At 43.4% G+C, this 12,508-nt stretch overlaps 1 protein-coding gene across 1 annotated transcript in view; it reads right to left on the bottom strand.

Moving 5' to 3' along the window:
* SCN10A (sodium voltage-gated channel alpha subunit 10) overlaps nucleotides 1–12,508 on the bottom strand; it is an 89,541-nt gene that overhangs the window by 38,782 nt on the left and 38,251 nt on the right. Inside the window, exons 13-14 of the mRNA XM_046677233.1 lie at nucleotides 5,625–5,863; nucleotides 2,701–2,874 (exon numbers count right to left, since the gene is read on the bottom strand). Coding sequence (XP_046533189.1) covers nucleotides 2,701–2,874; nucleotides 5,625–5,863 — 413 coding nt within the window. The remainder of the gene's footprint in view (nucleotides 1–2,700; nucleotides 2,875–5,624; nucleotides 5,864–12,508) is intronic.

Genomic DNA, 12,508 nt, shown 5'->3' with positions numbered 1-12,508 from the left:
TTTTTCTCATGGAATATCAGAATAATAGTAAACTGTGGGGGAAAAGGTTAATTTGATGAGAGAATCCAACTGTAGAGAATGTGGTTGGGGAGGATCTTTCTGAGGGGGTGATGTGTGAGTTGAGCCAGGAAAGATGAGAATGAATGAGCTAAGTAAAGACTGGCGGAAAAGCATTCAAGGCAGAGGGAATAAACGTGCAAAGGCCTGGAGGCAGGAACAGTTTTGTTACATGTGAGGACAAGAAAGGAGGCCACTCTGGCTGGAGCAAAATGGGCAAGAGGAGATGTTTGGAGAAGCAGGCAGGCCCTGATTATGCAGAACTTTGTAGACCATCACGGGGACTCTGGATTTTTTCCTCACAGCGATGAGAAACCACTGAAGAGTTGTAAGAAATGCACCACACGAATGCAAGATTCTAATAATAGGAGAAACTGTATGTGTGTGTGTGGGGGGGGATAATATGGGAATTCTCTGTACTATCTCCTCAGTTTTTCTAATAAATATAAAGCTGTTCTAAAAAATAAAGCCTCCTAATAAAAAATATGAAACTGATGTCTGGGCTGAGTGAATTTTCTGTGGTAATGTTCACAGCTCAGGTGCAGACATGGCAGAGGGAAATATTGGCTTCAATTCCATGTTAGGGTTTTGCCAAACACAAAAGTGTGAAGCGGCAGAGAGGAAAGGTGGTTGAGTCTGTTTTCAAGGGCATCATAATATTGGTGGACCGTGAAATCTAAGGCAGGTAACGAGGGAGGTGGAGATGATGGAGGCGGAGGACCAAATGATGCCAAGAAAGTGTGGGGCTGGTGGCCGGGGCGTTGTGAGTCAATCAGGATCAGGACGGGGGCAGAGGGGAGACACCTGGAGAATTCTGTAGGCCCAGGCTGTGGAGTAAAACTGCCTATTTTTGGTTGTTTGAGACTGCTGGCTTCATGGAATCCCAACAAAAGTAGCACATAGACTTTAAAACACCAAGCTTGTGTTTTCCAAAGTATTCCAAAAATGTTCATATTTTATTAGGAAACTAACTTCGGGCCCTCCCAGGGCACAGGGAGGATGGAATCGTGCATGGATGGTTTCTGCTGACCACTAGCTTAGGGACCCGCCTCTTGTCCTCATTTTCTAGGTGCTTAGAGAAATCTGTCCATCTGAAAGTGTGATCTAATTCTGATCTTCTCAGGTTTCCAGGTTATGCATCAGGAGCTCTGCAGGCTCGCTCTGCCCTCTCCTCCACAGGATGGTGAGAGCACCATCCTCTCAGGCAGAGGTCGTAAACCAATGGCGCATGGCACAAATGCATCCAGGAACACGTTTTGTTTGCCTTTAGAGTACTTCGTATAAAATTGGATTCGTAGCCAATATTAAAAATATTCACATAAAGATCTACATTTCTGTTTCTTGTGAAAAATTGGAAACTATGGCAATAATGGACAAAATCACCTCTTTGGCTTAAGTCATGCTGATTTTTGTGTCTATGCCCCTCCCTGGAGTTGTCCTCCCTGTTGGCTCTGCCCAGGCAGGACCGAGTCGTCCCTGTCTGTTTCCATGGGACAAATATCCAGGGCCAATATCTCTCCCTTGCTAGTTTGATTTCATTGCCCACCTGGTTCCTTTAGGGTTTGAGTTTGCCACCCCGATGCGAGTAAATCAAGTCCAGGAGCTCAGTGCCATTTCGCTGGCTCCCCCAAGAGGGCCCCAAGCAGACCTTCTGGCCTAGAAGAGGACTTGGTGAGATTGCCGGGCATGCTTTCCTTCATCTCTCTCTGAAGCAAGACACAGGGCCCCCTGTTGGCACTGAGAGAATACTGAGAACAAGGGGCTCATGCTAAGAAGCCACACGATTTCTTCAAGCCTCTTGTCTACTCCCAAGGGTCGGTGAGGTGCCATGCTTCCTCCAGACGGCCTGGGGAACTGCAGGACCCCAGTTATCTCAGACTGTCCTCTTGGGAATCTGACAAATCTGATAGATATGGCTCTCATAAGAGCGGGTGACCTGTGGGTAGCGGGGCACTAGCAACTTGAATAGGGGACTCCTCCTTAAAGGGAGTCCCGGAGCTGAGTTTGGAGAAGAGCCAGGACATGAGGGTACTTGAAGGCAGTTTTTGAGGTGCACAAGACATTGGGGCTGTGATTCAGGGCACCAGGAATCAGGATGACCTCCTTGAGGCAAGAGAATCTGGGACGCTGGAGTCAGGCAACCTGGCTTTGAGATGCAGGTCACTCGGCAGCTGGGAGACTTCAGGTCACCATCTAACCACTCTGTGTCTCAGTTTTCCTCCTCTATTCATGGGGATAGTGAAAACAACTCTCTCCCAGGGTCATCATAAGCATGAAATGAGATATGTTTTGTCAGGGGTTTAGCACTGTGCCCGACACATTGTCAGTGCTCAAGAAACAGTAGCTGCTATGATTAGTGTTGTTATTTTTATTTGAAAGAGAACAGGAGCATGCTGGGAAGTCCCTTCTTGATGCAGGTGAAGGGACCCAGGCTCAGAGAGGAGAAGGCATGCTCCTACGGTAAGTAAGTGGAAAGCTCCAAGACTCCAGCTCCCAGGAGCCATGCCCTGCCCCCCTCCCATAGGGATAAAAAAGGAAGAAGGAGCTGGCTGGCCAGGTCTCCAAAAGACAGTGTCTGTTTCCAGGAGTGAGCCTCCCTGGATGTGGGGGTGGTTTCCCCAAGTCACCAAGCGAAAACATTACCAGGCGAAAGGTCCGCAGCACTGACATGCTTCCCTTCTTGGCTGCGCCCAGCTCCATCAGGCTCACAGTGACGATGATGCAGTCAAAGATGTTCCACCTCTTCTGGAAGTAATAGTAGGGGTCCAAAGCAATGATTTTGAAGACCATTTCAGCAGTAAAAAACACAGTAAAGACCTGTGGGTGGAAAAAGGATCCATCTCAGCAGTGTCTGGGGGGAGGGGACAATGACAAATAGGACAGAAGGAAGATGTCTTGTGTATAAAACAGCACATCCTTTTATCTTGTTTTTATTCAGTTTCTATATTTTCCGTAGGCTCCTGAAGGATTATGGATGGGAACATTCATGTGGCCCATAGAGAAATCTCTGGACCAGTGCTCAGGGAATGTGCGTTAGAACCCATGGTTCAGTGTTTCCATATGAATGGCGGTAGAAGTAGAGTAAGTGGATAACCATTAGGATAATTCTCATATAATAGTGGAAATGAGAAGTCAGTCTGGTTCAGTAGCTTAAAAGCATGGATTGTGGAGCAGCACAGACCCAGATAAAAATTCCAGCTCAGCCATTTCCTGGCTTGTGTAAGGTTGGACAAGGAATGCGTCTTCTCTGTACCTCAATTTCCTCATCTGCATAATGGGCATATAAAATGAGATGATGCCTATGCAGTTCTCAGCAAAGGTCCTGGCAGATAGTAATTCATTAATAAATAATAGCTATTAGCAAGAACAATGGGAATACAATGTCTCCAAGATTCTTTCAGCTCTGAGTGTCTCTAATTGTCTTAAACAGGATGGAAGTCTGACATTGAGAGAGGTCAGGACCAGGCTCAGCCATGCAATAACCAGCAGGAGAGGGAGGCAGAGGAGGAAGAAAGCAAAGATCAGGGCCAGGCGCTTTTCTCTCATTTGCTCTCATCAAAGCCTCTGGCCAGCCTGGAAAACAGAGACGATTGCGTCCCTTTTACAGTCAAGGGACCGGCTGAGAGTTTAAGTGACTTGCCTAGTGCCACAAGACTGCAACTGTGTAATTCAAAGAGCATCTACTGAGCGCCCATTGTAGAGAAGCCCTGTGGTGTGGCAGGGGGCGGGGGTGAGGTCCTGTGCCCTAAAGAGACCTGAGTCAACTCTGGCTCCACCTTCACCTGCTATGCCACCTCAGGCACGATACTTAACCTCTCTGAGTCTTAGTGCTTTCTTTTGGGCTGTGAGGGTGACTGATAACTTCATAGCATTGTTGTGATGCAGAGATAAGACTTATAAAGCCCCTAACTCATCATAAGCACCAAACAATGCCTGCCTTTCTTTCTAGAAAATGGCACTGTGCTCTTTCACAGGGGTAAAGTCCTTTTCTCTTTCTTGCCTCAACTTTTCCAAGGTAAAATCAGGGCGTGAGCTCAGAGGTCTCTTTCGTAAGGCTCTCTGTAGTCTATGCTGACTTCTTGGAGAATGAACTCTCCCTTCTCTTTCCATTTCCTCTTTGCAAATCAACTTTAAATAGAATGTGACTCTTAGGCTAGGGGCTGCCAAAACTAAGGCACGCTGGTTTCACAGTATTCCAGAACCTACTGGAATCTTTTTCACATCTCTGGATTTTCAGGGAGTGGGGAGCTTTCTAAGGAAGAGTAGTCACATTTTCTGGGACCTCTCCTTCTACCTAAGTCTGCAGCCTACGAGAGGATTCAGAAGAGCTAGAGGGTCCCGGTGGACCTAGTGGGCCACCTTTTGCGGGGTGACCACTGGTGTGGAGGACCACATGGTATGGGGTGAACACATGGAGGCAAGACCCTGACCTTCCTAGGTTCTGCTTATCGCGTGTGTGTGCGTACGCTCTCTCGTTCGCTCCTGTGCACATTCCCACACACCCACACACATACACATGCATTCAACACACAAACTCTCTCACACACATCAGCACGTCCTGTGAGGGAGTTTAGCCCAGGAGTTGAGAAGTGTGAGCTCTGGAGCCAATTGGCCTAGGTTCAAATCTCGATGCTGCCACTTACTCACCTCTACGACCTTGGGCAAATTATTTAATCTCCTGTGCCTCAGTTTTTCCTTCTGAGAAATGGAATAACAATAATACCTACCAGGTACCTACTGAGGGTTGTTGTCAAAATAACAGTCTACCAGGGTTGTTGTGAAAATACAATGAGATAATCCATGAGAAGCATCTGAGACCAAATCTGGTTTTGAGTAAGTGTTCCAATAAAGTTGGCTACTGTTATTATCCCTGTGAGGGGTCACAGGTTGAGGACACTTGTTCTCCCTCTGAGTCAGATACTTTACTTGGCATGTAGTGAAATCCAGTATGGATTTTATCTGGTTTAAAGCAAATAATACTAAAAAATAATGGAGGAAAATTTAAAGTTGCATCATGTATAAGCCAGATACAAAAGAAGAGTTCTGACTCCCTGACGCTTTTGTTACAACAGCAACCAGGTCTCCATGTTCCCTCCCTCTCATTATCTTCCCCTTCCCCTCCCACTCTTTGTGCCCTTAGATGACAGCACTGAAAAACCACAGTCACTGTGTTTTGCGGTCATAAAAGCAATAAAACAGGAAGGAACTTGCAAGTCCATAGGTTGTCTTTAGTTGGGAAAGGGACAATTATCCTCATTTCAAGGTAGAGGCAGCTGAGATCTGGAGAATTCAAGTGGCTGTCCTAAGTCCTGTAAAGGGGAGCTAGATGCCCCTAGGTCATGGCTCTCTTGGTCCACTTCTCTGTGCTTATTCATCCCAAAGCAATTCCCACCAAGTCAGCCTGGTCCTCCAGACTTGACTTCCTGCACTCAATGTCCCTACCTCTCCTTCACTGCTCCTCTGCTCTCAGCTAGCTAGATCAACACTCTAACAAATGACGGCATGCTGTCACCCACCCAAAGCCCCCCAGCCATGACAGCGCAGGCAATGGCTGGCAGTGCACTCACAATGTTGCCTATCTGGAGCATGGCTTCGAAGGTGGAACTCATGCCGTGGTGCTCCATGGCCATAAAGACGGTGTTCACCACGATGCACAAGGTGATGGTGAGCTCTGCAAAGGGGTCCGTCACAATCTCGAAGAGAAATGTCTTGAGCTTCACCCATGTGGGGCAGCACTCCCAGATCAGATACTTCTGAGCCAATCTGGTCAGGCAGGGTGGGCATCTCTGCTCAGACTCCTCGAGTTCTGCATCACAAGTGTGGTCAATGATAGCTGTTAGCCATGCATTGTCTCAGAGTCCCGTCCCATGGCCATCCCCTAGACCTTTCCATTACTAATAACTACCACCTCCAATCTCCACTTCAGCACCCCCTCTCTCTGATTTCCATTTTCTATTTGTTGAGCTCCTCCAGTTTAGCAAGTGCAATCCAATCTCTGTCCCGTTCGGTCCTCTAAACCATGGCCCCTACACTTTTTAACTGTCCATTGCCTATGTCTCAACTTACCCAGCTTAGATTTCATGTCCACCCCTCTACATACTCCCTTGCAGATATCCTCAATTCCCTTGCCCCTCTCCCCCTTCATTGGACTTGTTGCAAAACCCCAGCCCTGAATAAACCCAAAGTGCAGACTGTACCCAACAAAGTGAACCTAGTCGGAAAAATATGCACCCATGCTGACTGGTCCCACCAGAGATTCATGAGTCCCAGCTTGTCATTGTCCAGAAATCCTGCCATGTTTCTCCATTTCAGTCCACTCCTTCAGTCTTCCAGGATAGCATCGTCTCCTCCTCTCGCCTCCAGCCTGTACCTCTCCTTCTCTAATCCTCACTCTCTGCTGATGAGCTCCCTTTGATTCCCTCAGAATACAGAATCACTCACCCAAGAACTTCCTCTTCTTCCTATCACTGAGTCTGCAACGAATCTCCAAGTCCATCCCCACGTTCCGCCTTGTGCCCTGCTTAGCACCTGAGCTCGCTGGACTCCTCCCACCTGTGGAGGGGCCCCTCCGTCTCGCACCTCCTCAAAGCCTGTGTCCTCCCCTTTCTCTCCTCTCTGGGCCATTCCCATCAGCATGTGAACATGCTTTCATTCTATCTCTACTTTTAAAAAGGTCTCCTTGGACCCTACGTTATCTATCATGTACTGTCCCCTTAACAGCAAAATTCCCTGTAAGAGTTTTCTACACTTAACCATCTCCAGTTTCTCACTTCCTGTTCCCTCCCCGACCCCTGGAATCAGGGCTTTACCCCTTCTAAATTCAAATCCTCAGTTTCCAGTCCTTGCCTTACTCTGTCTCTCAGAGCATTTAACAGAATTTATAATGCTCTCCTTGAAACCTTTTGTCTATCTGGCTTCTGGGACATCACAATCTCTTGGTTTTTCTCCTGTTTCAGTGACTGCTTCTTCTCTGTTTCTATTCCTGTCTCTGTCTTCCCTTCCAGCCTCTACATGTTGGAGAACTCAAGTATTCTCTCCTTAGTCTCTCTTTTTTTTCTCTCTCTAAACCATCTCTATGCTGATTCCCCTCAAATTATATGTCCACTTTCTGATCTCTTCCTTAAGCACCAGGTTCATCTCTCTAGCTGCTTCCATCAACTCCCCACTTGGATGTGTAACTGGGACCACCTCTGTGGAGGGCAACTGAGTAGCTTTAGGGCTGTCTATAAATTCCACTGTAACATATGCACCCTGCAGATAAATCCAGCCTATCTGGGCAAAAAGAGGTGATGTCCATCATTTATAAGAATAATAAAAAAGGGAACAACGGGTAATGTACCTTATGAAAAAGGATGAGACAGATTTAGTTATGAAGATATTAAAAAAATCTGTGAAATGTGTGTGTGTGTGTGTATGTGTGTGCATGTGTGCTTATATATGTATAGAATATTGCGTGAAGGACACAAGAGAAACTGGTGGAGCGCACTGGAGCCTGAGGAGCAAGGAGGATCTTTGGTGGAATAGAGACATAATTTTCATTGTACACACATTTGTAGTATTTTTTTTTTCAATGCCAGCCTAATCTCTTTTTTTTAAAGGTTGGCACCTGAGCTGGCTGACAACTGTTACCAATCATTTTTTTCCCTTTATTTTCTTTTTTTTTCCCTTATTTTCTTTTCTTTTCCTTCTTCTTCTCCCCAAAGCCCCCCAGTACATAGTTGTATGTTCTAGTTGTGAGTGCCTCTGGTTGTGCTATGTGGGACGCCACCTCAGTGTGGCCTGACGAGTGGTGCCATGTCTGCGCCCAGGATCCGAACCGGTGAAACCCTGGGCCACTGAAGCGGAGCGCATGAACTTAACCACTCGGCCATGGGGCCAGCCCCTCATTTGTAGTATTTGAATACTTTTTTTTACTACATGCATTTTTTCAAAAAAATGAGTTTATAGAAATAAATGTATGCTGCCAAATTCTGCTGTTTCTTTTTCCCATAGATAATTAAAAAATTTATATGTAGCCAAATTTGTCAGTGCTGTTCTTTATGTTTCTTGCTTTCATGCCTTTTAAACAAAGCCTTTCTCACTGCGAGATTTAGAAAAAATCTATCCATGTTTCTTCTAGTTCTTTTGTAGCTTTACTTTTTTCATTTAAAATTTTGGTGCATCTGGAGTTTATTTTGAGTATGGAGTAAGATAGTGATCCAGTTTATTGTTTTGAACCTCTGGTTATTTATATTAACACTATTTATTGCATAATACCTCATTTTCCAAAGGATTTGAAGTTTCATTTTGGTCACAAGTTATTTCCATATGTTTTCATATACACTTGTGCCCATTTCTCTTCCATAGATCAGACTGTTTATTTTTACTATCACATTGTTTTAATGACTTACTGTGGATTTATAATCTTTAAAACATTTGGTCAAATAAAGTAGAAAAATGAGAAAAATAATCATGGCTCATATCACAGACAAAATACTAATTTCATTAATAAATAAGAACTCTTAAAAATCAGGGAGAAAAAGACCAACCCAACAGAAAAAGGATCAGATAGTTTCCAAAAAGAAAATTCAAATGGTTTATAAATATTTGAAAAGATTGCCAACAATACTCAAAATAAGAGAAATGCAAAATAAGACTGTACTAAGACATTATTTTCACTGATCAGATTTGCAAAGATAAAACAGTCTGGTAATTGTGTTTGGGAGGGTGTGGGTTGAAAGGCAATATCATCTATTGCTTGGGTGGGTGAAAATTGGTACATTTATGCAAAGCATCCATCATGTTTCAAAATTAAAAATGCATATCCCTTTTGACAAAGCAATTTCCCTTCAAGGTGTTTAACCTATAGTTAAATTTGTGCATGTAGAAAGTGATGTATTGGCTGCGGAGTTTGCTTCCCATCAAGAGCGGAATGGTTAAATAAATTATGGTACATCCATACAATGTAATACTAACTGTTATTGGAAAGCATAAGGATATTTACGTAGAATGATTTTCAAAATACATTAACTGAATAAACTGTGGTGCAGAATAACATATGTGATATGCTACCATTTCCAAAGAAGGAAAAGGCTATAGACTTTTGATTGAACGTATATAGAGTATTTTTGGAAAGAAACACAAAACAGCTGGTTTGAGTATTGTTTCTGGGGAGGGGAACTGAGTGGACAAAGGGATATTTCTTTTTTATATATGCCCTTTTTTTATATGCCCTTTTGTATCTTTTAAATTCTGTATAATGTATTGCCTATTCAAACAAAAATGTTCTAAACAAAAATTTGATAAAGAGAGTCTATTTAAAAAAAAGAGAGAGAAGGTCTATTTAAAATAGTGGAGCAAAAAATGTACTGACCTTTCTACTTCCAGGAATCAACAAAGCTGTCAAGGAGACTGAGAAATAGAAATGCAAACTCTTGGCAATGATTTTTTGGATTTGACACCAAAAGCAAAGGCAACAAAAGCAAAAATAAACAAGTAGGACTATATCAATCTAAAAAGCTTCTGCACAGCAAAGGAAATCATCAACAAAATGAAAATTCAACTTACTGAATGGAAGAAAATATTTGCAAATCATGTATCTAACAAGGAGTTAATATCCAAAATATATAAAGAACTCACATATCTCAATAGCAGAAAACCAAATAATCTGATTTAAAAATAGGCAGAGGAACTGAACAGACATTTTTTCCAAAGGGAAGACATACAAATGGCCAATAGGTACATGAAAAGGTCCTCAGCATCACTAATCATCAGGGAAATGTAAATCAAAACCACGTCACACTTGTTAGAATGGCTATTATAAAAAAGACAACAAATGAGTGTTGCCAAGGATGTGGAGAAAAGAGAACCCTCGTGCATCGTGGATACGAATGTAAATTGGTACAGCCACTGCAGAAAACAGTATGGAGGTTCCTCAAAAGTTAAAAATAGAACTATCATATGATCCAGCAATCCTAATTCCATATGCATCCAAAGGAAATGAAAATAGGATCTCAAAGAGATATCTGCACTCCTGTGTTTATTGCAGCATTATTCACAGTAGCCAAGATACGGAAACAACCTAAGTGTCCATCAATGGATGAATGGATAAAGAAGATGTGGTACATATATTTATACACAAGGGAATATTATTCAGTCATGAGAAGGAGGGAAATCTTGGTGTTTGCCCTCAACCTTGAGGGCTTGATGCTAAGTAAAATAAGCCAGACAGAGAAAGACAAATACCGATACTGCATGGCATCACATATATGTGGAATCTAAAAAAAAAGTTGAACTTATAGAAACAGAGAGTAGAAATGTGGTTGTTAGGGGTTGTTAGGAATGTGGAGAGTGGGGGAAATGGGGAGAGGTTGGTAAAATGATACAAACTTTCAGGCAAAGATGAATAGGTATGAGGATCTAATATGGTGACTATAGCTGATAACACTGTGTAACTGAAATTTGCTAGGAGGGCAGAACTTAAGTGTTCTCACCAAAAAGAAAAAAAAAGATAAATACATGAGGTGATGATTATATTAATAACTAGATGGGGGAATCCTTTCACAATGTATATGTAAATCAAATAATCACAATGTACTCTTTAAATATCTTACAATTTTGCCCATTATATCTTAATAAAACTGAAAAAAAATCTTGTCAATTAAAAAAAGTAAAGGATGCGTTGCCCCTTCTACTTTCTGAAAGCACCAAAGGTATCAAGGAGACTGAGGAAGAGAAACGCAAACTCTACTTTTGCTCAAACCAGGTAACATCTGTAAACTCAAATCATAAGTGATGTGCAAAGGCTTTCATATGCAGCACAGGTCAATCAGGGTGCAGGAGACCCTCTGAAGGGGCACTCGAAACTGCAGATACCAAAACTGGTAAAGCATGGTTCTCTAAAGAAGTTAGCAAGTCCTGGGGACAAAATCAACAATCTCTGGTTAGAGCAAAAGCAGGAGCTTCCCTGGACCTATTTTAGCGCTAAAAAGAAGCACAGGAAGTAGGACTGAATGAGGAATCTTGCAGATACGCCATTATGGCAGGAAGCAGCCTGTCTGTGAGAAAGGACAGGAAAAGAGACTCAGCCTTGTAAACAGCTTTAACATTGCTGATCTTGACTGTCTGGGGAGATGCAGAGGCTAAAAGAATCACGCACTTGCTAGCTTGCAACGTGATCATGGTTCCTCCCCAGAAGAATCTCCAGCAAAAAGCTAATCCAGAAAGAATTTTCCTCCTTTCCTTTTGTTACGATTAAAGAGGTGTCCCCCCTATGAGCAGCCAATGTCCCACTCATGCATCCTCTCCTGCCACTTCAGGAATCTATTGAATATTTTGTCTGTTTCCTTCATCTTCAGTCTCTTCCATTGTCACAGATCCTCCCCCTTAGCAGGTAAATATGCTTAAAAAAAACCCATGCAGGAAAACCAAAAAAATCTTCCTTCAATTCTACTTACACCTTAGTGTTATTTTACTGTCTCCTCCCCTTCACAGGCAAATTTCCTGAAAGAGTTGTCCGTATACAATATCTCCATTTCCTCACCTCTCATTTATTCTTCAATCCCCTCCAACGTGGCCTCTGCCTACTTCCCTACTCCACCAATCCTCTCTTGCTCAGATCACAAAGATATTCAAGTGATTAAAGCCCCTGGACTCTTTTCAGGCTTGATCTTACTTGATCCTTCTACAGCATTGCCTCTTTTGACCTTTCTATTCTTCCTGAAGGAATTTAGCCCCTTGGCTCTGCATTTTATTTTTCTGGGTCTTCCTGTATTTCTAGGCATTCCTTCTCAGCCCCCTCTGCTGGCTCCATGTCTTCTCTTCAATCATTAAACATAGTAGTTTCTTAGAACTCTGTTCCAGACCTTCCTCTCTTCTTACTTGATTCTGTCTATGTCACCTTAACCACTTCCCCCATTTCAAAATTACCATCTATATTCAAACTGCCTTCAAATATGTATCTCAAGGTCACCCTTGTCTTCTGAATTCTAGACCCATTTATCAAAACTCAACTTCCTACTGGACATCCCTACCTGGATGTTTCAAGGGCGCCTGAAACCCAATGTGTCCCAGACTCAACTCATGATCTTCCCCTCTCATCTTTCCTCAGTGAACCCCCCTTCTCCCCCTAAAGTGTTCCCTTTGAGTCATTGCACCAGCATCCCTCCAGAACCATATGACAACCAAGTCCTGAATCTTATGCCCCTTACAGAATCCTCCCATTTCCTGTCATCCCCACTGCCACTGCCCCAGAGCTGGGGCTCCACCATCTCTCACCTGGCTTCCGCCTCACCGGTTTCCCTGCCAACACTCTGCTCCTCTTAATTCCATTCTCTACGTGCATTCACAGCAACATTTATAAAATGCAAATGTAGCTCCCCTGTCTCCAATTCTTTAATGGCACCTCACTGCTTTTAGGATGAAGTCCAAACTCTTTGATATGGTGTAGAAAGTTCTGTGGGTCTGGCCCCAG

The sequence above is a fragment of the Equus quagga genome, chromosome 1 (assembly GCF_021613505.1).
Source record: "Equus quagga isolate Etosha38 chromosome 1, UCLA_HA_Equagga_1.0, whole genome shotgun sequence".
NCBI lineage: Eukaryota > Metazoa > Chordata > Mammalia > Perissodactyla > Equidae > Equus > Equus quagga.
Note: the sequence above shows the minus strand (reverse complement) of the source record. Positions and strands in the feature narration are given on the sequence as shown.